At 52.8% G+C, this 23,686-nt stretch overlaps 2 protein-coding genes across 9 annotated transcripts in view; one reads left to right on the top strand and one right to left on the bottom strand.

Moving 5' to 3' along the window:
* DRP2 (dystrophin related protein 2) overlaps positions 1–14,156 on the top strand; it is a 63,945-nt gene extending 49,789 nt beyond the window's left edge. For 4 of the 7 annotated variants that reach the window (XM_030575727.1, XM_030575728.1, XM_030575730.1 and 1 more), the window contains exons 14-24: positions 159–316; positions 651–817; positions 1,910–2,021; positions 2,558–2,694; positions 3,093–3,158; positions 6,066–6,131; positions 6,415–6,558; positions 7,450–7,687; positions 7,919–8,039; positions 8,443–8,529; positions 9,409–14,156. In XM_030575727.1, coding sequence (XP_030431587.1) covers positions 159–316; positions 651–817; positions 1,910–2,021; positions 2,558–2,694; positions 3,093–3,158; positions 6,066–6,131; positions 6,415–6,558; positions 7,450–7,687; positions 7,919–8,039; positions 8,443–8,529; positions 9,409–9,428 — 1,316 coding nt within the window. In that variant the 3' untranslated portion in view covers positions 9,429–14,156. Of the gene's footprint in view, positions 1–158; positions 317–650; positions 818–1,909; positions 2,022–2,557; positions 2,695–3,092; positions 3,159–6,065; positions 6,132–6,414; positions 6,559–7,449; positions 7,688–7,918; positions 8,040–8,442; positions 8,580–9,408 lie in introns of those variants that run through there. The other 3 variants (XM_030575724.1, XM_030575726.1, XM_030575725.1) reach the window with 1 other exon arrangement.
* A 2,995-nt stretch (positions 14,157–17,151) lies between these two features.
* Positions 17,152–23,646, bottom strand: LOC115657885 (aryl-hydrocarbon-interacting protein-like 1). Of its 2 annotated transcripts, none has more exons than XM_030576214.1 (6): positions 22,871–23,646; positions 21,738–21,917; positions 20,942–21,130; positions 20,555–20,731; positions 19,643–19,784; positions 17,152–18,654 (listed from the first exon to the last, which is right to left on the bottom strand). In XM_030576214.1, exons 1-6 carry the CDS (start codon positions 22,964–22,966, stop codon positions 18,089–18,091), a joined length of 1,350 nt encoding a protein of 449 aa, XP_030432074.1. In that variant the 5' UTR covers positions 22,967–23,646; the 3' UTR covers positions 17,152–18,088. The 2 variants fall into 2 exon arrangements, with proteins under 2 accessions (XP_030432074.1, XP_030432075.1); XM_030576215.1 differs by having other exon boundaries at positions 21,738–21,952; positions 22,871–22,919.
* Between the last annotated feature and the right edge of the window lie 40 nt (positions 23,647–23,686).

The following is a 23,686-nucleotide window of genomic DNA, read 5'->3' as shown; positions in this document are numbered from 1 at the left end:
TCTTGCTTCCTTTCCTCTTGCTCAAATAAAGCTGCATCCCCAGCCATGGGGTGAGGGTGGGCGGCAGACACCTGCACAACTGTAATGGGAGTGTCTGTGCTGTTGGTCTCTCACCCTTGTTCTCTTGATTGCTATGGTGCTGGGCCATCTCCCGGCAGATCTCTTTGGCCAGGTGGCGAATCCCGGTGGTCTATGCGACCAGCGGCACCTCAGCATCCTGCTGCATGAGGCCATTCAGGTTCCACGCCAGTTGGGAGAGGTGGCGGCATTTGGGGGCAGCAATGTGGAGCCCAGTGTCCGCAGCTGCTTCCGCTTCGTAAGTAACGTCAGTGGCAATGCTTCCTTCTGCCTCTTTCCCTTCCCAAGGGGTCTGTCCAGTGGGCAGGGAGGCAGTGACAGTGGCTCTGGGAACAGCTCTGGGGGAGATCAGTGTCAGAGCTACCTCCTGTAATGCACATGCCTTCTCTGGAGTGGGTATGGTACCAGCTCAGCAGAGAGAGGGGCAGAGATGGGGAGATGGAACAGGAGCCACGCAGGGGCAGTTCAACAGCTGGGTATTGGCTAGCAGAGATCTCTGCCTCGCTCTGTGCTTGAAGCCATGATTTTATTTCACAGCGTGATCTGCTCCTGTCTCTCTCCTCTTTCCTTAGAGTAATGGGAAGTCTGTGATTGAGGTCGTTCAGTTCCTGGAATGGGCCAACCTGGAGCCGCAGTCCATGGTGTGGCTGGCTGTTCTGCACAGAGTGACCATTGCTGAGCAGGTGAAGCACCAAACCAAGTGCTCTGTCTGCAAACTGTGTCCCATCAAAGGCTTCAGGTACGGAGAGCAACTCTGTGTGTGGTCTTTGCAGCCGGTTTAGGAACAAGGGGAACTCTGCGGGAGCCAGTGATAGTGGGGTTACACTGGGATGAATCTCACCCAAGTGCTGGACAAACACGCTCCTGGCAGACTTCATCTCCTAGCCTCAAGGGAGAGTGGGGACCCTTCTTGGAATGGGACCTCAGCGCAGTCTCCTGGTGGCGGGTCTGCTGGAACCTGGCTCAGGGTGGGCGTGACAGAAAGCCGACCTAACTGTCAAGCGTTTGTGGTCTCTGCGAAATGACTTGATATGACATTATCCCCTGGACAGAGACCAGCATGAAGCACCAACTACAAGTACTAATGGAACCCTTGGCTGGCTACCTCAGTATGGAGACTGAGCTGCTTTCCCATGCCAGTAGGGCAGAGGCCTGTCAGCAGGTCCAAAGGCAGCTTGCGCTGTTCAGGCTGTGCCTGATGTGCGGATAGCAGCTGCCAGCTCAGGGCCACAGTCACACCAAACGTGTTAAAATAAAAAGGTGTGCTGGGGCCTTGGGGCTGGGGTGGGGTCCCCACCTTCACCCACTCTCCCCTGAGGCTGGGAGATGAGGTCTCTACCAGGAGTGTGTTTGTCTAGCACTTGGGGAGGCTGTGGCCATTCTGGAGGCCTTACTGGCTGGCCCCCACCAGCAGGGGCAGTTCAACAGCTGGGCCGTGTGCTGAAAAGGCCATTTGCCCTAGACTTGCGGTAGGTTTTAGATGTAACCTATGACCTCCATGTCTCAATAATTTGGGCATTCGTATCAGCAGTGCCTCAGACAGATGCTGCCACAAATATCAAATGGAGAGACCCCCTGTCCCCGCAGGAAGAGAGGGAGGGAGCTTGCTGGCTTCTGGAGACAGTGAATGGGTCGGTGCCTCTGAGCTGTGCTTTAGATTCAGTGATATACAAGAAAAACCAGAGCTGCCATGACCTGTGGGGAGCACACAGGGTGAGCCAGACACACTAGCTCAGAGAAGTCCCCTACTGAGAGCCCCTGGAAGCGGGAGGCTTGGAGACAACGCATCAAAGATTGGTGCCGTCTCCATAACTCCACTTCATCTTCCCAGGTACCGCAGCCTGAAGCAGTTCAACGTGGATATCTGTCAGACCTGCTTCCTAACCGGACGAGCCAGCAAAGGGAACAAACTCCACTATCCCATCATGGAGTACTATACTCCGGTAGGGAGCTGGGGCGCTTGCTGTCATGCTGGGAGTGCTGAGCACTCGCAGTCTCACATGGCTAGGGAGCTACGGGCAGCCAGCCTAGGGTATTGCAGGAAACTCTTCATTCAATGCTGTACCCCACTCCTGCTGCTGTACAGTGCCAGAAATGGCTTAGCCGATGTTTTGTTCAGCTCTGCCTGTGCGTGACGGAAGCTGCCTATACAAGTGTGTTTTGCTGATTACAAAGCTGTCTCAGTAAACACAGGCTCTGCCACTCCAGCCCATTCGTGTGAAGTGCAGAGACAGTCCCCAGTACTGTGCATGTTGGCATGGCCTTGCACTGTGGTATGACAAGCCACACTCCTTATTCCATGTGCAGCTGTTTGCTCGTGCTCTTCCCTGCTCATTGCACAATTCTTTCGTGCACCTGTGGCCTGTGCTCTGGAAACTCTCCCCACTACCCTGTTTGAGGCTTGACTCGAGGGATCTCTTTCCTCTGGATGCCCCCACCCCTTACTCACTAAAGCCTTGGTGTGTCTGTTTTTCTGCAGACCACCTCTAGTGAGAACATGAGGGACTTTGCTACAACTCTAAAAAACAAGTTCCGGTCCAAGCAGTACTTCAGCAAGCATCCACAGAGAGGCTACCTGCCCGTCCAGTCTGTGCTGGAAGCTGACTTCACTGAGACGTGAGTGCTACTGTTGCACCAACCAGCCCTGTCTGATCCTCCCCCATCTCCCCCCACCCCCCCCCCCGCCACACAGATGGGGACCTTCCAGGTTCGTGGGGGTGGAATTCAAATGGAAATGATCCCGCTGCAGGGATCAGAAGGTGAAGATGGTTCAGGTTTCACTCTAGAGGCTGGACTGCTGTCTAGGCCTCAGAAGAAGACCTGGGATTCCCATTGCCCTCCCTTGATGGAGGGTTTGGTGGAGATGCTGCTTCCAACTTCCTGTTTAACCTCACAGGAGTGATGCTTCTCTAAACTGTCCCTGGTGCTTCTAGACCCAAAGGGGCAACATCTCCTAGTCACAGGTCAGAGTAAGGAACCATAGAGCCTCACTGATCTGTGTGTGTCTCTTCCAGACCGCCCTCCTCCCCGATGTTACCACATGCCGATACCCACTCCCGGATCGAACACTTCGCCAGCAGGTACCACACGCCGGTGCAGGATGCCCAATGAGGTCCTCTGTCCACCTTGTATGCAGCCTTCACTCTGCAGTTTGCAGGCTGAAGTAACCCCAGTAATCCAAGTGCCACCATCCTCTCCACACACCCCTCTGCTGGGGCTTTCCAGGCAACACTCACTAAAGTCACTTCATAGGCAGGGATCATGGCTAAAATTGGCTCAGGTTAGTTCCAAAACATGGAGCCCTCATTCTGGGAGGGGAAGAAGGGTAGTGACACAGCTGCAGGGGCTCCCTTTGGAGTGGGATCCTCAGATGGGCTAATTTGGGCTCTGATGTGACCATTCAGTTTCTACAGGACCTTTATTTTAATTCATGAATTTTGTATTTAAAGAAGAGGCCTACTAAGTTCCCACACTTCTCCTAAGAGACAAGCCAGACCCCCGTCAGAGCCAGTTACACCCTCACCAACGCCCTCAGAGTTTTTGTTCCCAGGCACCTCTCAGGTTGCCCCGTGGGACTTCATGGCCCCCACTGCTGTAGCCCACCAATCCATAAAACATTGCTCCTCCCAACACCCTTGTGAGATATGGCAGTGCTATTGTCCCCATCACCCGGGTGTGGAACTGAGCACAGAGACAGGGCCCCAATCCACACAGGTATTTAGGCTTCACGTTCCATTTAAATCAGTGATTTAGAAGCATAAACATCTGTGTGGATCTGGGCCTAAGTGCCAAGGGCAAGGCCATCCCGGGCTCTGTGATGAAGCTGGGAACTGACTCTGGGTGTCCCAGACCAGTGCCCTAACACTGCCCCACCCTCCAGATAGGATTGCTGTCCATGTACAGTAACTCCTCTCTTAAAGTTGTCCCGGTTAACACTGTTTCATTGTTACGTTGCTGATCAATTAGAGAACATGATTGTTTAAAGTTGTGCAATGCTCCCTTATAATGTTGTTTGGTAGTCACCGGCTTTGTTCACTGCTTGCAGGAAGAGCAGCCCGTTGCAGCTAGCTGGTGGGGGCTTGGAACCAGGGTGGACTGGCAGCCCCCCCGTCAGCTCCCCGTTCCCCTAAGTTCCCTGTGCAGCAGCCGCCCAGCAGACTATCAGTTGCCGGGAATTCAGCTGTTCCCCCCGCGCCGCCCCCCCCCCCCACTGCCATGTGCTGCTCCTGCCCTCTGCCTTGGAAACGCCTGCTTGCTGTGCGGCGGGGGGTGGGGGGGCGCAAAGTCAGGGTGTCTCCCTACCCCTGCACCCCACTTACCCCATCTTCCATAGAGCATGGGAGGACACATGACAGGGCTCAGGACGGAGGGAGCTTCCTGGCAGCAGCTGTTGTCTCAGCTTGCTGATTGATCTACTTAACAAGGCTGTGTACTTAAAGTGCAATCAGCGTATTTAAAGGAGAAATATGCATCTCTCTCTCACGCACATGGTGTGTGTCTCTGTCTCTGTCTGCCATGCTGTCTCCCCTCCCTCCATTTGTGCTGCCTTGCAGAATGTGAGGCTACATTAACAACAAGTTAACCCTTGAGGGCTCAGCCAATTGCTAGTTCATCATTTAGCAGAAAGGCATTCCCTGGAAAATATCACACCCTCTGACTCCTCCACCTCAATCAACCTTCGCAATCATCATCACTGTGTACCAGTATTAAATTATTGGTTTAAAACTTATATTCTGTGTGTGTGAGTATCCGTATGCGTGTGTGTGTGTGTGTGTGTGTGTGTGCGCGCACTGTGACAAAGTTCCTCCTCTACCTTGGTGGGTCCTGCGCTTATTGGCAGATTTACTCACCTCAGTGATCTTCCCCACAGTCTGGGTCAACTTCTCCTGTGTCTGATCAGGAGTTGGGAGGTGTCTGATAATGCTTGCACTCCTTAGTCCTCCAGCAGCTCACTCTCAGCTCCTTGCGCCTCTTGCTCCCAGCTCCTCACACACACCTCCTCTCCTCTGGCTCCCTCTCACCTGACTGGAGTGAGCTCCTTTTTAAACCTAGGTGGTCTGATTAGCCTGCCTTGATTGGCTGCAGGTGTTCTAATCAGCCTGTCTGCCTTAATTGGTTCTAGCAGGTTCCTGATTACTCTAGTGCAGCCCCTGCTCTGGTCACTCAGGGAACAGAAAACTACTCAGCCAGTGACCAGTATATTTCGTCCACTGGCTCCCTTGATGCCTTCGAGGAGCAGTGGGCGTTGTCCGTGGTTCTCTGCTCGGTGTCCCCATCAGGTTCCCCATCAGGTTCCCTTCGTTTAGCCCTATGACCTCACTCCCGATCCTGTTTTTTTCATTAGTTGTCCCCCGTAATTACTTGGTGTCCCAGACCTGTGGGTCCTCCCCTTAGGCTGGGGGGAGGCCCTTTAGAAGTGGGCGGGCTTCGCCCGCCCACCCCCGCTGGATGCCAATAGGACCAGTATATTTGCCCTCTACCAGACTCCTGTACCCCACTGTTTGGATCTGTCACAATGTGTGTGTATATACATATATATATACATACAGAGAGAGAGAGAGAGAGTCTTTTGTCTGATAATTTTTTCCCTGGAACCTAACCCCCCCCCGCCCCCATTTACATTAATTCTTATGGGGAAATTGGATTCGCTGAACATCGTTTCGCTTAAAGTGGCATTTTTCAGGAACATAACTACAATGTTAAGCGAGGAGTTACTGTACTACATCAAACAGCTGCTTGGTTGTGATGGGCCCTGGGTGGCCTCCATATGGAGGGCTCATCTCTCTTAGGACAGTCTACCCATGTTTACAATTTTTTTCTATGAAGAAAAAAAATATTTAGAACAAAAAAACAAGTGACATGGACACTGGGGGCAGAACAGCTGGGAAGATGTCCAGTCTAGTCGTCTGCAGGAGACCCCAGGAACTGTGGCGCATAGAACATACTAGCTCTCCTAGGCAGGCATGAACACAGTTTTGTTTCCCCAGGCTCGCAGAGATGGAAAGCCAGAACTGTTCCTTGTTCAATGACAGCTTGTCCCCAGATGATAGCCTGTGAGTTGATGTGTATCTCTATATTTTGAATGTATTTCTCTGCAATGCTTCCCTGGGGAGATATACTGAGGCTGGCTGGCTGGGGCATGTGAGAAGCTCCTTCTCTATTATCTGTCCTGCCCTGTCTGTGGTGCCCTCTGTACCCAGGAGTTCAATTCCTTTGCTCTAAGCAATACAAAACCAGCCTCTCTTGAACAAAACCACCTCCCTGCAGCTGTTCCTTCCACTCGCACTCCCATCGCTAGAGTTTCCTCACTGATCTCCTCCTGATGTTTTGTGACAGGGATGAGGATCAGTACCTGTTGCGTCACTCCAGCCCAATCACAGACAGAGAGCTGGTGTGCAGCCCAAAGATTGAGGACAGCTTCAACACGGAGGATAAGGGGGAGCTGGAGAGAATCCTGGCCCACTTAGAGGATGAGAACAGGTATGTGTGTGGCCAAAAGCCATAGCTAGAAAGTGAGACAGGGGCTGGTTCAAAGGGGAAAAGAGCCAGAGAAACACTGTCTTAGCCTGCTCACCAAGGGCTGGACAAGCAGGCAGGAGTTCAGAGAGGAGCCATGGAAAGGATTGCAGGGGCTAGGGGGAGTGACTGATGGAGAGGGATGGAAAGAGCACAATATGTCTAGCTTGACTGAGACGTGAGAACTGTTTGGAGAGGACGGGACACATCCCAGAGCTGCCTTGTTTAGCTCCAGTAAGTATAACTTGGAGTAATGGGGTGAAGTGGAGGAAGGGGACATGCAGGCTCACTAGTAATCAAACTTCTGGAGAGTGATCGGTTATTAAAGTGGCACAGTCTCCCGTGGGAAGTGGCAGGATCCCTGTTATCGGGGACATCTAAAGCAAGACTGGAAAATATTCTGCAGGGATCAGTTTTGCCCTGACCTAGTACTAGCTGAACAAGCCATCATCGGTCTCTTCCGTCTCCCATTTCTTTGATTTATCACCATGGCCCAAGCACCGAGGAGCCGTCTGCCAGGCGCAGAGCTAGGTTCAGAGGGAGTCTATTTACCAGAGCTGAGCTGTTTGTTTCCTGCAAGTTTAGTTCATTGCTGACGTGTTTAGAAAACTGTTGGGAACTGGTGCAAAACGAGGGGCTGGTATTGAGTTGGTGCCAGGCAGAGAATTCAGGGGGACGCTGGATCTTGAGCCCTCAGACAAACCTGATGGTAAGAAATCAGCCCAGCGGGGATTTCTTGATGGCGAGTTGTCCATCCCGTGCCCACCGCTGCTGATGGGGGCCAGTTCAGGGATTCCAGTCTTGTCTCCGAAGCTGGTATCGTTGCTGCTTGGATCCTGACTGTCCCTTCTGCAGGATCCTCCAAGGAGAGCTGAGACGTCTGAAATGGCAACACGATGAGGCAGTGGAGTCCCCCACTGTGACAGAAGGGTCTTCAGAATCAGCCCAGGACCCACACAACGATGAGCTCCTGGCTGAGGCAAGGATCCTTCGGCAACACAAGAGCCGCCTGGAGACCCGAATGCAGATCCTGGAGGACCATAACAAGCAGCTGGAATCCCAGCTGCACCGCCTGAGAGAGTTGCTACTGCAGGTACCTCACGGGGATCGGAGGGAGAGCAGGGTGCAGGGTCCAGTATCTGAGAGGGCTTTGGTATGATGGGCCTGGGAAAGGAGCTGCAACATTGTGGCGGGGGAGGCTGATATGGGTGGCAGGTTCTGGTAATGGATGTGCAGAAGGTTGCAGGCCAAGGTCAAGGAAGGAGGAACGTGGAACCAGGGAGCAGCAGAAAACTTTTTTATGAAGTCTCCTTTCTCTTTCCAGCCACCTACTGACTTGGACATCAATGGCTCTGCGGCCTCTTCCTTGACTTCCTCGCCCCATCCATCGGAGGGAAGTCAGCCCAGGGAGAAGGAGCACAACACTCCTGAAACCGAAACTGCAGGTAAGGCTCTGGAGCTGGATGTTAGATCTCTAGTGCCCCTTGCCAGCCCTGGTTTGTTGTGCTACAAAAAAGGTCCATTCATCTGCTGTTCAGAGTGGAGAGCTGGAGTGTCCAGCACTCAGTCGCGCTGCTGTCATCAGCCCCTCACCTTCCTGGTCTGCCTTGCTATGAAACACAGAGATTTGCTTTCTAGGCTCTCCATCCCTCTGCTTTATGAGCAGCCCTGCACTGCCTAGCCCCATGAACAGGGCGTCTTTCTGCAGTGCTGCCAGTCCCTGCCCTGTCTCCTGATCACACTGTCCTGCCTTGTGGATCTAGCCTACCTGGTATCATATGGAGTTAAATCTCTGAAAAATGCCTGTAATCGCAGCTCTGCCTTTTCTCTAATCCTCTTGTTCCCCAGATGAGGTGGAGACGAGGGCACGGGATGTCAGTCTGTGTTTGGAGGACATCATGGAGAAACTGAGGAGTGCCTTCCCCAACTCCCAAGGTACTGGAGTGAAATCCCCTTTGCTGGTTTCTTACTCCTCTCTAAAATGAGTGTCTCATTTGGCTCAAATGAATCCCTAGCCCTCATTCAGCCAGTCCTGCAACAACTGAGTCCTAGCAATCACCCACTGCCAAAGAGCTGCTTGGACTTGTGGTGGCACAGATTTCAGGGAGGAGAAGGAGGAATTCCCCCTAACTGCGGAAAAGTTCCAGAACTGCTAAGAACTGCAGCCTTTGGCCCAGAAGAGTGCAACTAGACATAGGGGCAGCCTTCTGCCCTGGAGAGAAACATCAGTCACGGGAGCCCTGTGCTCCAGATGGTTTCCACTGCTCCTGAAGAGGAACATACCTGACCCCATCCGGTTCCTGGTATCGCTAGATCTGATGACCTTGAACCAACTCCCCTCTCTCCATCCCAGCCTGGAGCCACTACCCATCACTCTAATGAGGCGGCAAAGACCAGACCCCTTACATATCTGAAGAAATCACTCGCATCCTCCTGGATACCCAGAAAAAGCCCATTCTCAGCTGGGAATGTTTAGTAGCTGGTTTTACTCTGAATGGCCCACTGTCTTCTCACAACACCAGCATGGTCTTTGGATAGGGCTTTGGATTTAGCACCTCTAACACTAGGCTATTGCTTGAGCAATGCCTCTTTAATAGCTACAGGACATGGCTGCTCTTTTAATCAAGTGTTATAGCTCCATAATCCTCCATGTAAACCTCCTTTCCTGCTCCAGCACAACAGACCCAGGGGTTCCTGTGTGTGTGCTGGGGAGAACGGCAGGGGAGAACTTTCTGGCGAATCTCCCTCCACTCAGTTTATTAATGTGATAGTTTCCAAATTCCATCTCATGTGACCTCTTGACTTTTCTTTCAGGTGTGACCTCCCTTAACTAACACCTTCTGCAGGTAAGAGGCTTTGTCTAACCAGCTTCTTGGCTGCTTTCCTCTCCCACCTCTCACACTCCTCCTGGGATGGGCTTCCCTCGGACCCTCTTGGGGGCACTCCAGTGGAATGGCCTTCATGAAGTCCACCAACGTCAGAAGATCTCAGGGGAACTCCCACTGGCCATGTGGGAATGTGACTGAAGGCTCTTTGGAGTGCTGGCTGGAGCCACCCTGAGGACCAGCCAGTTCTGACCAAGTATTCTAGGGTCTGAATTTAAAGAACTCTATAAAGCATTCAAAAGAAACTCAAGAACTGAAACCCTGAGATGGTGTTGAACATGAAACACGAGCAGAGACTTCCCCCTCCCTTGCTGGTCACAAACTGTCGCCCTCCTTGTGACTGATGTAAGACAGGTAAGGAAATCACCTACAGGGGATGGCAGAGCCCAGTCCAGCCCAGCCTTGGCCCACTTCAGCAGTGTGGGCTGGTTCTGCTCCCAGACAGCCTCCTGCTGGGCACCAGGCAGCCTAATGCTCCCGCAGCAACTGGACAGTAAACAGCCTCCGAGCATCTATTTTAATACCTTTTTTGTTAGCTGCCAAAGGCTGCGAGTGTAACTAACTGAACTCTGTCAATTGCCTGCTACCCCAGGATCTCCAGGTCCCAGCTGGGGGTGCTTGCCTAGTGGGAACAGTGCAGGAGGGCAAAAGGGGGAAGGGAGGAGTCAATAATACAGCTTCAGCCCAGCTAGTAGCCTTATCTGGTGAGGAGCTTTATAACAGAGAGCCGTAGCATATATTCTGTACTTAAATACTATCGTGGACTCACTCACGCATTAAATTTTAATACCTTATTCAGTGTTAATTTCCGCCTCACTCATTGGGTCTATTCTAGCATCTGCTTTTGAAGGGACAGCACCTTCATTTACTCTTACAATATACCATCAGGGGCATGGTTTGTGCTGCTCCTGGCCTGGAAACTCCCCCTAGGGGACCTCAGTGCAGTGGGCTTGACTAGTGGTGATGAGTAGGATGCAAATCCAGGGTTCATTTCCCTTCCGAACTGTCTGTCACCATAACACTGGAGTCGAGGCTGGAACAACCTCCCCTCCCATAGTTATAATAAGAGACCCCACCTCCTCCCATGATGGAAAATCCAACTAAATAAAACAGGTGGCCCTGATCTATCAGCTGAATCCCGACACATTGGAAATGCTGGATTATCCCAGCAACAAAGACGTTTGTCTAGTGGGTTCTTCATATTCATCTCTCCTGAGGCCATTAAAGACTTTAGCTCTGGTCCCCTGGCTGCCCACCGACTTTGTGATGCCCGTTTAGCAATTCCATCCCATGCGGCAGGCTCTCCTCCATTTCTCTGTCTGATAGGTAAATGTGCTCCTTTTCTTCCAGGGTGTTGCAAGAGAAATGGGCGAGCTCACATCTCTTGGTGACACTGAGGCATTGTGATGTATCAGGACATCATATTGTATTGTGACATGCTGTTGTGAGGCAGTGGCACTGGCCAGAGCAATATCAGGAAGGCGATGGAGCTGTGCTCTGGTGAGCTCCATCGTGCTTCTAAAAATCTCTTTCTTCATCTGGAGCTAGGACCCCTAGACCATTTGCTGCAACCCAGGGAGCTGTTTGGTTTGGGAGCCCAGAGGGTACAAGTGGGGTCTCTCCTTAAATGAAGGAGCTATTTGGCACGGGGGGTGGTGTTCAAAACTTATGTTGCAAGCATGCAGGATTGTGTTGTGTTTTGTAGCATAGCAACATGTTCTCTAGAACACTTGGATCTGGAAGGCTCCAGAAAGTTATCTGTCTGGGACAAAGTGTTATGGTTGAGTAGGCTGCAGAGCTGGGGAGCTGCAACATGTTCTCCAGTGGGGAAAGGTCCCCTGGGAATGGGGTGGAATGTTCTATTTCAGGAGGAGGGGCTGTGGGGTGCGAGGCAATAAGGTTGCAGTGTAGTAGAGGCATAATAGGAAGTTTTATGAAGAACAACGTGGAATGTCGTATGCAGACTATGTGTGTTGGGGTTGCTGCATTCTCCAAAGCTGATGACATTAGGCATTTTATATGGGGAACTCATCACAGAATTCCAGAGTTGAAATAGCCTATGTTGTGGGGATCTGACTGCTGCAGCTGTGCACTGGAAAAGTTCTGGCTTGCTTTGTTGTTTGCTCTTGTGCATTGAAGATGCAGTGGACTATGTTAGGACTGTGGTGGTGTGTTGTGGCCTGGTAAGATGACTGCATTGTGGTGGGTATAAGGCGCTTTAGAGTGCTGTGTTAGGTTTGAGGGAGTGCACTGTGTCTCTGAGGTTCTGTGTGATACTGATTTTGTGGTGGTATATTGTGTCATGTTGTGGATCTTGTTTGGTGTAGCATATTGTGGATTATGAGGCTTGCTGTAGTACACTGTACATTGTGCATAGGAGTTGCTGTAATCTGTGATGTGTAGTAAAAGGTCCTGTGGATTTTGGTGTCTCTTAGCAGCCATGTGAATTGCTGTCCTGTGAGGTATATTGAAAGCACTGTAGATTGCTAGGATTGCTATAGCATGCTGTTTACTGGAGGTGCTGTGGATTGTGGCATTAAGCTTACCATAGCACGTAGGGCAGTAGGGTTAATGTGTATTGAGTAGCCAAATGTGGTGACTTCTCCTATATTAGGGCAGCTGTAGAAGGCTGTGGATTGTGTGTGAGGAGCAACACAATGTTCTCTCTGGTTTTGCCACGATGGACATTGCTGTGGCCCATTCTCTGCTAGGAATGTTGTCAGTGGAGCACTGGAGCCACTTGTGCGTGGGGATTGGCCAGTCTAGTTGAGGAGCATGTTTCACTGCAGAGACAGTCTTGCAAGTTCTGTGTTTGGGACCAGTGTAGAAACCTCAGGCTGGGTGATGCTGCTGGAAGCTGGGGAGAACTCTTACAGATGGGACTGCCTGAGACACAGACCTGGACAAGTGAGAGCACCCTCTGCAGTTGTTGCTCCCCAGAGGAACTGCTGCTGGCTTTGCCCCCATTGGGAATCTCCCCAACCCATGTCCAGCTCCATGCTGGTCCCCCTGGCTCCAGTCCATCAGGAAGGAGCAGCCTCAGATTCATCCGGACCAAACTGTTATACTTTTCACTCTAGGCAGAGGCCAGGAGAAAAGGAGAGGAAACCTCAATTGCACCCTCTCCAGCCTAGTCAAGCCCTAAGGGAGAGGAGCAAGTGCAGACAGGTATTGTTCACCTCATCTACTTTACCACCATGCAGCACAGGCACAAACCGCTTAGCCCTAGTACTAGGAGAGCCGGGAAGGGTTTGATCCTACCATGGCCTGTGGCTCCCTAGGCTGCCTGCCACATGGAGACCTAGGCCGAGGGCCCTGCTGCAGTGATGACTGGAGCCACCTATTATTAGCTGTGGGATGGGACAGGAGATGGCTCCCTTTGCTAGCAAACTGGAGAAGGGCTAGCAGGGGTATTGTTTTGCCTGTAGAAGGCTGAGACTGGGAAGTAGCTAAGAATGAGTGAGAGAGGCAAGATTAGGGCAAAGGCACCTCTAAAAGCATGTTCAGGAGTCATTGCTTTTCCCTGCATGAAATCTCTCTTCTAGGGTGCAGAGGCCAGGGCCCGCTTATCTCCCCAACTGGTCTAGAGCAGTGGCCAGCATGATCAGTGACTGAGTCACAGAGCTTAAGGCCAGAAGGGACCACCACTAGTCTGACCTCCCATTTATCGCAAGCCACCAACAGCCCAGCCCACGCACACCAAACCCAACAACCAGAATTAGGCCAAGTATCACAGCCCACAGGATGCTAGATTCTGACATGCTACAGGCAGAGAACAGAGGGACTGAGGTGCACCAGTCCCTGAGGCCCCTGCAGTGTCAGGGAAATGATTAAACGAGATCCCCAGATAATCCTGGCAAGTGACCCATGCCCTCCTGCTAAAGAGGAAGGTGGAAACACCCCCAAGGCACTGCCAATCTGAGCACCAGGGTTCGTGTCTTAGTGTTCCATCGGAACACGAAACCATTGATAGTTGTTGACAGTGCAATAAGCCCAGAGAGTCAGACCCCCTGCAGCTGAAGTGTCCCACTGCTTTACTAGACCCTCAACCCCTGGTGCTCCTTGCAGTCCCCTGTGCTCTGCCCTCCTTGAATACAAGTGTTCCAGGGCATGTCTCAGACCTATCTACAGCATTCTCCCTCTTCCCCCGGCCATGCTTGGCTCCCCATCTCACAACAGCTCTGCGGCACTTCAGAGTTCTCTTTGCTATGAGTGCTAATCTAGGCCCTGATTAAAACCACCTGATACACTAATGTAATTAGTGGGGGGGTTAGCTATAAAATGACCATTTTCTCTTGTACCTCCTCTGAGCTCCTTCCCTTAATCACAGAGGCCTAGATCCTCAAAGGTATTTGGGCACTTAATTCCCATGAGTTAGGTGCCTAAATGCCTTGGAGGATCAAACCTGATGGCTTTGCCCTCTCTTGCTTTGGAAAGGGCATCTGTAGAGAATCTGAGATCTCTCCCTGAGCTAGCTCTGCACTTTAAGTAAAGATACAGCCCAGGCCAATCGACCAAACCTCTAGGATGTTTTCTTTATAAGCAAGGATTGTATTGTGCGTAAGTGAGTTCAGGATAGCTGTTAAAGCTGGGAAGCTAACCTCTGGGTACTGTTTGCTGTGGTGCTGTCCTCACTGGCTTCTCTCCATTTCTGCTCTGGAAAGAGAATAAATTTGTATTTATATTGCTGCTTTGGCTGGTGCTTTGGCCTTGTTGTTATTTCTGTTGTTTCTCTTCCCTCTCTCCCTGTGAAGCTGCCATTCTGGGCTTCCCTGTCTGCATCCCCCTGCTAAGTGCCAGAGTACGGGAAGCAACTTCCCTCATGAGTATGTTACTGCACAATCGTCCATCCATTCCCTCCTTTCTCTGTTCCCTTCCTTGCAAGAACTTGGCACGGGGGCTCGGATGAGTGACCCACTGATCAGATTCCTGTGGGTGGCTATGGTCCTACTCCAGACCAAATTTGCTTGGTTTACAAGTAAAGTGGTGTTTTTCCTCTCTGCCAGTGCCACAAACTCACCCTGGGATCTGGAAGCAGAGCTAGCTGCTTCTTTGGCTCATGCATAGTTGCCAGGACTAATGGCCTTGCAATGGGAACTTCATTAACAATTCTGTATATGAAACAAGGCCAGACCAGAATCCAGCTCCCTCTCCCAGGGCACTGCTGGCTCTGCAGGTGTGAATGTTTGTCGTTAGTAGCCAGTAGTTAGGAGTCTGGATACACAAAGGGGTCATTATGTAAAGGAGGTGCTGTTTTCCATGCTCTTCCCTGATTACAGCTCAACTCTGTTGACAAAATCTGCTCAATTTTTAAAAAAACAGCTCAGACCCATGGCCGTGGATGTAAAGTCCCACATTCCCATCTTAGACCATTTTTCTTTCCCTGTCGTGTGAAAAAACAAACAGTGGATCCCAAGTGCCCAGTGAGACAGGAAACTCTGGAAAGAGATTTCTCCTCCTCCTGCCAAACCCTCTCCATCTCCCCACTCCAAAACACGCTTTGGGCTCTAGTGACTCTAGGCTGGTACTGGTTTTACCTAGCTTTCTACTCTTAGCCAGGAGACTGGCTTTTCGGTTGCCTTTGTCCTGCCCTTAGCCAAACAGGCCCAGGCATATTGTCCTGAGAATCTCCAAATTCTTTACAAGCTGATTATGCCTCAGCACCCCAAATGAGGGAACTGAGGCACAGATGAGCTGAAGGACTTGCCCAAGGCAGTGCTGGGAGCAGTGCTGGGTTTACAGTGGCTCCAGTGGCTCCACGGAGCTGCACCCATGCTCAGAAGGGGCCCCGGCTTGCTCTGCTGGCTCCCTCCACCCACCACTTGCTTCTCTCGCCCCCTGGCTGGCCAAGGGCTCCTCTGCACCCCTGGCCCCACCCCGCCTGCTCCTCTCAGCTCCCTGGCGAGATCACAGTGCGCCTCCGGCTCTGGGCAGTCTCTGCTTCCTACCACCTGTGGGGCCTCACCTGTCTCCCCAGAGCTGAGCCGCCTGGGACCGGTGCAGAGCCCTGGCCAGTCTCAGCCAGGTGTGTGGGGGGGCGGTGGGGGAGGCGGAGGGAGACAGTGCAGAGGGCTTGGCTGGGCCCCTCCAGGCAAGTGCGTCTTGAGGGTCCCCAGCCAGGGCAAGTCCTGGCCTGGCTGATCGCGCCACTCCTAAGGGGCCAGAGTGATTCCCAGCCCTGGGACCAGCCCTGGCTGTGCTGCTGGCTCAGCCTGGCAGATACAGGGTATGGCTACACTTGCAGCGCTTTGAAGTGTAAGTGTGGTTGGAGCGCCACATCCTCTATGGGTGTAGCGTGCAGCGCTGGGAGCCGCACTCCCAGCGCTGCAGCACTGATTACACTGAGGCTTTACAGCGCTGTATCTTGCAGCGCTCAGGGGGGTGTTTTTTCACACCCCTGAGCGTGAAAGTTGCAGCGCTGTAAAGTGCCAGTGTAGCCAAGCCCAGAGTCGCCTCCCACCAGGGCAGGTGGGTCTGGGAGACAGGGCTTGGGGGAGTGGGTCTGTGGGGAGTATGGGGAGGTGCTGGACTCTGAAGGATGTGTGTGTGTTGGGGACTAGAGAGTGGCGGTTGTGTGGGGGGTGCTGGGCAGTTGTGGTGGGGCTGTGGGCAGGGGTGGTGTGCAGGGTGCTGTGCATTTGTGGGTGGGTCTGGGGGGCTTCTGGCCATAGGGAGTTGGGGGGTGTTGGGGGCAGGCCCATGCCACACCACACAGCCCCTCCTTCCCCCACCCAAGGGGAAGGGGCACGCTGGCAGCACAGGGCTGGGCAGGCCACTGTGTGTCTGGCAACTGCTGGTTTGTAACTAGTGCCCTTGCATTGGGTGGAGTGGGGCTGCCCCTGCCATGCCCCATTGCCTCTGGCTGGCCCCTCGCTCTGGGGACTGACCTCCCCATGCCACACTTCATTGCCTCCATGGGGGCCCACAAAAGGTTAATCTGGCCCTGGCCAGAATCCAGAATCCATCATAGAATCCAGGAGTCCTAACTCCCAGCATATCCCTCTCCCCCTTTTAATTTGTAATGGGCAGAAGTCAGCAGGCTCTGCTACTAATGATGGAACAGCATGAGCCCTCAGCAGGCCTGGTTGTAGTTCTACAGGGGCCTCCCCTGTTCCCTTCCCCAAGCCTCCTCCCATGGTCAGTTCAGTCACAGCATTTGGGAGCTCCCTCCCACCATAGGGAAAACGGAGCGCTGAACTGGGTCCTGACCTGCTGGTGCTGAATTCCAATGCAGACAGCGTTCTGGGCAGGTCAGAAGCCTTTGGACACTAGTAACTTCCCCATCCTGCATCACATTCTGAATCTAGCCGCTGGTTCCAGGGATTAAACCAGTAAAATGGGACAATTTCCCCCCTTCTTGCCTGCTACTCCCCATACACCCTCCTCCAACTCTGCCCTAAAGACAAAGTGAAAACAGTAAGCTCCACCCTCTGCCCCACCTTTCAGACAGTGAGCTCTGGGTGCAGACTGCCTTGTTCATGGGAGCTTTGGTAGGGCTGTCTGGATTTAATAAATAACGCCCTCCTGGGGCTGGTTGGGAGGCTGGGACAAACAGGAAGATCCATGCAGGGAAAGCAAAGTTTTTCAGGGGCCAGGAGTGTCCTTGGTCTCCAGGGCAGCCTGGGAGCCTGCTGGCTCAGAGACAACAAACCAGTCATACATGGCCCAGAAAGAATCCTGCCAGGGATGCACTTTATTTCTCAGTGAGCAAGCTCAGCAGCAGGAAGCAGGGTTAGCACTGCTGACCCAGCACAGGGTGAACGTGGGCTCTAGCACCGAGTGAGCTGGGAGAGTAGGTGCATGAGGCATCAATCTGATTCACGAAGATGAAGTTGGCAGCCTTGGCTCCTGCACGTTGGGTGAGGTTATGTGGTCAGATCCTGCTTTCATTGGTGGCTCAGCAGTGACAGGGTTTGGGAGGAAGCCTGCACCATACAGATGGCACAGAGCTCCAGCCAATACCCAGTCACCTTTCACTGAGCCAGGGCTGTTCGTTCAGGCCAGAGTCTAACTACTCACAGAGCAGCCCAACTGGACCTGCTAGTCCCCCACTATCTGAGCCTGGCCCTGGGCCCTCTGTATTGAATTTCCCTCCCTGGGCTCTCTGCTGTCCTGCACTACACTGATAGTGGCTGGGACCCTGTGCCTACCTCTCTTTGCCTGCCTAGGCAGCCCTAGCCGGTGGCAGCACTGTCCTTCAGTGCTGACCTCCCCACAGTGTGTTAGCAAGGAAGCATCTTATATTTCTCAACATTCGTCTCGAAGGATCCTGCTGTTCTCTGCGCCAGGCCCAACCCCTTCCCCCAAGTTCTGCTCTGCTGCTGTAGTGCTGGAGCAACCTTCTGCTTTCCTTCTCCATTCTTTATCTGCCTCTGAGCTCCTCTCCCTGGCATTCTCTTCTCCAAGGCCTCTCTAGTGGTCCCTTCTGGCCATGAACGCTATGAGACTCTGCTGCTCAATCACGTGGGCTTGCTCTTTCCCTCTGCTCTGGAATATCTTTCTCCAAGGCCTGTCTCTGAGTTTCCTTGGCCTCCCCCTGCTCCATTGACCCCAGAATTCCCTTGGTGTGTTCCTTCCCCTGGCTCTTCCCTCTCTGCTTCTACGTTCTCTTATGCCCATCCTGTCTCCTCCATCCCACCATTGACCTCACTATTTCCTTGGTCTGTTTCGTCCCCTGGCTCTTCCCTCTCTGCTCTGGCACTCTCTTTCCCAGGTCCTGTCTCTGCCCCAGACTCCCCCAGGCCTTGTTCCCTCTTTGCATGTGTGTTTTCTTCAAGTTCTGCCTCTCTTGTACCCCCCTCTGCTCCAGAAATCCCTTGGTCTTGTTCTTCCTCCTTGGCTGTGGAGCTCTCTGTTCCCAGTTCTGTCTTCTTCCTACCTTCCGCAGAACCTCCTCCCTCCTCCCTTCCAGCTCCAGCATTCCCATCTCCTCCCCACTGCCCCTTCCCTTTTGTTGCCCCCTTGAGCTGAGGCTGCTGGAAGAGGCCCTGGTATCTCTGCCGCTCTTCCACATGTTTTTCTCTCATCCTCTCCCCCAACAGCCTCAGCTCTTTCTTCACAGCCGCTCCCAGTGATGGGTCCAGTTGAGCCACCCTCAGGAAGTCTTCTCGTGCCTCTTTCTCATTCCAGATGGCGGCATGGGCCTTTGCGCGCTTGAAGTAAGCCTTCACGTTCTCTGTCAAGTGCAGAGAAGTGTGGGGTTATTTCCTTCCCTCTCTCGCCCTGCTCAGCCATCACCCGCCCCTGTCCTGCCTGCAGAAGAGGGCCACAGGAGCCTCCTGCTGCAGCTGCTCAGTGTCCCAAAGGGGCTGCACCAGAGCAAAGATCTAGGCTCCGCTCCCTCCTGCGGCAATCGCAGCAGGGTGCTGTAGCACTACATTGCTCTACAACTTGACTCCCATTTAATTCACTGCCACGCACCAGGATTCCAATGTAGGAACTGCCAGAGCACCCATCTAGTCCTGTACTGGTGTCTGGCCAGTACAGCTGCTTCCCAGGAAGGTGCAAGAAAGCTCAGAGGGGACAAGTAAAGCATAGCTTGCCCACTGGGGACGTTTCTTAGTAGCCCCTGTCAATCACCAGTTTGCTCATGGCCAGAAGTGTGAAGGTTTCATATCCTAAATGGAGATGTTCTCATCATCCAAGTCTGGCTTCTGTAATCTTACTAAGCTCTGGGCCTGCAGATCTAGTGGCAGTGAGGGTCACAGGCTGTTACACCTGGTGTGACAATATTCCCTTTCCAGGCCAGAGTTCTCACAAGGGGAAAGCAGCAGATGAGAGAGACAGGAAAACACCCAGTGACCAACCCAAACTCTCAGCCAGAGTGAAGGCTACCAGCCTGTTCCTGAATCTGCCACTCTGCACTAGCATATCAGCTTACATCACTGACTCAGCCTTCTATGGATCTAGTTCAAGCTCTGCTCCGGCTAGGTTTGAATTCCATGTAAGGCAATACTCCTCCAGCCAGCAGGCCTGCCTCTGAAATGCCTTCTCTATGTGAATGTAAGCCCTGGAGGAAGGAACAGCTGAAAACAAACTCCTAGGGGAGCAGTAGCAGGGAGGAAGTTCCTGCATGACAGGAGCGCTGGATGCAGTCCCATGAGACCAAGAGCCCCTCTCTGGGAGCCTAGTGGAAGGTTGGGGCAGGCCGCCGGGGTGATTACCATTGTCCTTCTGGAGGAGGTCGGTGGTGTGCTCTAAGACCTCATAGTATTCCCCCAGCTCCAGCTGGCACTGGCAGTAATTCAGCACAAGGGGCATGATGAGTTTCTCCAGGCTCAGCCAGTCTTCAGCCCAGGGCTTCTCCTGTTCACAGAACCAGCAACATGCAGTATGAAGACACCAGACCCCACTGGCTAGGCAGAGAAATCTCAAAGGGACAGCACCTATAGCTATGAACAATACGTAGTGCATCCCGCAGGGGCTTTGCGGGCAAACGGGGGTAAATGGAGGACAGTAGCTACCATTGAAGTGAAACAGCCAGCATGGAGTGCGCTTGCTGGGAGCACCCCAGTGCATGCATGACCTTCAGCCACCTGGCTGAGTATGCCGTTCCAAGAACAGCTGTCGGAGCTTTCTGGCTCCCCTTCTTGCTGGAGGCCACAGCTCAGAAGTGGCTGTTTGCAGCAGGCCCTGCCTGGCCCTTTCCAGTCACTGGTTTTGATTTAGTTCACAGGACTTTGTACTCTGAAAACATCACCGCGAAGGCCTAGGAGTGCAGGTTCTCCCAGCCGCAGGGAGCCACGGTGTGAGCAAAGCGACAGGCAGACGTGGCTGTTATTGTCTTAGGAATCTTATTGGCTGCCGAGGACCTCCTGAAGCTGGTGGTGGGTGACAGTGTAGCAGTGAGCTGGCTGCATGCTGCAGGCAGGGCCTGTGCAGACAGTAGGGGCTCAGCAGAGGAGGGAAGCAGTGGTAGGCATGACATACCAATGCTGTGGGGCTGGGCACAAGAAGCCAGAGCAGGAGGCGGCTGTCCCTGCTCCAGCTGAACGCTGGCCCATCACCCTGGACGGCAGTGCCATGCCAGCCCACCCCTCCTCATTTGCAGTGTTCACCAGGGGGGTGGCTCTCACCTTGGCCTGGACGTTCCGCAGGCAGATGACTGCTTCCTGATACTTCGCCGCTGCTTCCTGGTATCTCTTGAGGAGGACCAGCCGGTTGCCTTCGCTGTGCAATACGGGCACTGCCGACAGTTTCTCCTCTTTGTTCATGGCCCAGGTGTCCCGTTTATAGGATGAGGGGTCGTCCACCTGGTGTGTGTGTGTGTGGGGGGGAAACAGACCTTCATATTGCTGGCCCCATACACGCCTCACACCACGCCCAGGAGAGGTGGGCCAAAGGCTCCCCCTGCCCCAGAGGGGCTTCCAGCCTAAGCTGTGCCACTCTGAGCATCGCGTGGTCTGTCCCGACTTTACTTTAGCTCACCCCAATTGCCTTTCCTCCCCTGGCCTGGGCCTTACTTTGAAAAGCTCCATGATGAAGATGAGAGGCTGGGGGACCCTCTGCAGCTCATCAAGGTCCGCATAACCTGTGCTGTGGTAGTCGAACATGTTCCCCATCCCGCAGCGGTGCTTCTGCCCCTCCAACGGGTCCTTGCCCTCCGCAATCCTCCTCATGCCCTTGGAGACCAGCGCGTACATGCCCGTGTGCTGAAATATTGGGGGGAGGGGTGGGAAGGCACCTTGGCTCAAGCACATGTACAAAACATTCCCTTTAGTCTGGGGGCTAGTGAGAGCTGGTGGGATGAGATGGTGATGGGAGGCACCTGCTCTCAGTAGGGGAGAAGTGGAGTTAAATCCCCTTCTTAAGGACTGGGGCCTGGAATCTGGGTCAGGTATTCAGACAGCAGGCTAGGAATAGTGTAAAAGCAGCTGCCTGCCACAGCAGAAATAAATGGCTCCTCTCCCTCGAGGGTGAATTGCAGCCTGAGCTGGGGCATTTCAGTCTGTCCTGGAGCTAGAACCTGCACCCACCAAACCTCAGGAATAAAAGGACTTGGTGAGGGAAGACATGCTGCTGGACTAAGCAGCCCAGTGCTCCAGCTCCCAGTTACTGCCGCAGGGTGCACGGAACCATGCATAAGACAGGTACAGATGTGTATGCCAGTGTGATCCTGCCCAGAATGTATCTGTGGGCTGTGCACATGTGTAAGTGTTGAGACCTGTGTGTGTTTTGATAACGCGTTGAGCATATGCGTGTGTGTGTAAATCAGTGTCTGAAATCTAGGCATTCTCAGCCATGGGGGTTGTCACTCACAATAGCATCACACCAGAACTCTGCCACTTCTCCGATCCTCATGGAGGTCAGCAAGGTCTCCCACACCTCGATTTTGAATAGTTTCCCCACAATGATCTCCATGGGGATGCCAGCCTGTCGGCTGTCGTCTATCACCATGCGCTCAAAGTCGTCTTTTAGCGTCTGAAAGTGGAATGTGAGCTGCGCCAAAGAGAGACCAGTGCAGAGTGGGTCAGCTGCAGGCATGACAGTCTGGGATCAGGTCACTGGAGTAGTAAGTAGCTTTCTCTCCCTCCCCTCTCCACCCTAAATCTTGGCTCAATCCCACCCTTGAGTCACTGAGAAGGGGTGACCATGACCCCAGCTTAGTGTTAGTTTACTCAGCTGTTCTCATGGGGTGAAGAGATAGGCTTTGAGGCACTCCGCTATCTGCTGTTTATTCATATTATATACAGCTGCTCTCTGCCAATACCTCTTTTTAACCCAACTCAGGGCTCCAGTAGAGTGAACTTCCTCACAGCAGTGCCCTGCAAATATAGCATGCACACTTCATAGCAGCATTATTGCAAGCTAACCACAAAGAAAGCCATTCGGTCCCACTGCTAGAGGCTTAGAACGCTGGCTACATCTATACAAACAAAGGGCACCTGGTCACTCCCATTATCTGCTCCCTACATGCATCCCATAGCTGTGGATGTCACTGGCAAACGCCTTCATTCCTTCTGTTTGCTGTGCTAATGTGGCTCCAGGAGCCTGAGCTGGATTACAGCATACAAAGCTGTCAACTGGATTCCAGTGGCAGAACCTATTAGTGCCTTTGATGAAGGAGGCAGACAGAACACAGCTGGAATCTCAGTGCCTGCAGTTAGAAAAACCTGCTGCCTGGTAAACTCAGCTAATTTGATCTGGACTCAATGAGAGAAGAAATCAGCTGTTTTTATTTTTAGAGTCACTTCTGACTACAGGTGCTTTTAAAGGAGACACGTGTGCAGAGGATTTCAGTAATAAGGGCTCTGGGTCACCATCTACAGCCCGAGAGCCTGGGACACAGCTGCTGGGGAACCCAATACTGGCTGTCATTCGAGGGTGTGGGATAACATCTGACCTGCTCTATCCTCCTTAGCCAGTTTGAGATGCTTGCTGAGAGTAGTTACCTTGCTCCCATCTTTGAACTCCGGCAGCTCCCCACGGCCTCCATGTAAAATCTTTTTCTTGACTCCTTCCACATTAAGCAGGTACATTTCATTCATGTTGAAGCTGTCGGCAGATCTCCCACCTCACCTCTTTGGTTGCTGGTCACACCGACTGTTGTTCTTGCTCTTCCTGGAGCTGAGTGTTTCTTCGTTTCCTGTCTGTTGGGATGAGTTTTCTTCCTCCTGGGGCTCATCGAACAGTCTTTAGCTACTGCATATCTGGCTTAAGGCTGCCCACCCTGAATGAGGCTGTGACAACACTGCACCTTCTCCCTGCACTTCCCCTAGGTGGAGTTCAGCCGTTCAGGAGCAGAGAGAACTGTGCTGTACAGTAACCACCTTAAGGAGCCAGAGTGGCCCTGTTGTCTGTTATACTTTCTTACCCCTCTGTCTTTGCCTCACTCTTTCCTCCCCTGTGGTAAGGAAGAACCTACTACCCAACACCCCGTGATGCGTTCTAACAACTGCTAACTGGACTGCCTTTCTAATCCCCTGTCAGGTTAATCTAGGATTGGCCTCCCTAATCTATCTGGGATTGGAGAAAGCTCCCTACTCACAAGGGCTTTAGCCAGTGGGGGGGGAGGGGAATGCCCCCATACTGACAGCACAATAGCAGCTGCCCAGTTTTCCCTTGGGAGGATCCCATTTGTATCTAGCTTGTTTTCTGAGTGAGAAGGCAAGGCTGTTGCAGCACCCCACCACTTTTATATCGACAAGCACCAGGGAGCTCTGCTGCCATCAGTCTCCAGCTGGCAAAGGGACAGTGTCAGTCACTGC

Source organism: Gopherus evgoodei, chromosome 9, assembly GCF_007399415.2.
Source record: "Gopherus evgoodei ecotype Sinaloan lineage chromosome 9, rGopEvg1_v1.p, whole genome shotgun sequence".
Classification (NCBI taxonomy): Eukaryota; Metazoa; Chordata; order Testudines; family Testudinidae; genus Gopherus; species Gopherus evgoodei.
The sequence above is the reverse complement of the archived record's forward strand: the minus strand, read 5'-3'. Positions and strand labels throughout refer to the sequence as shown.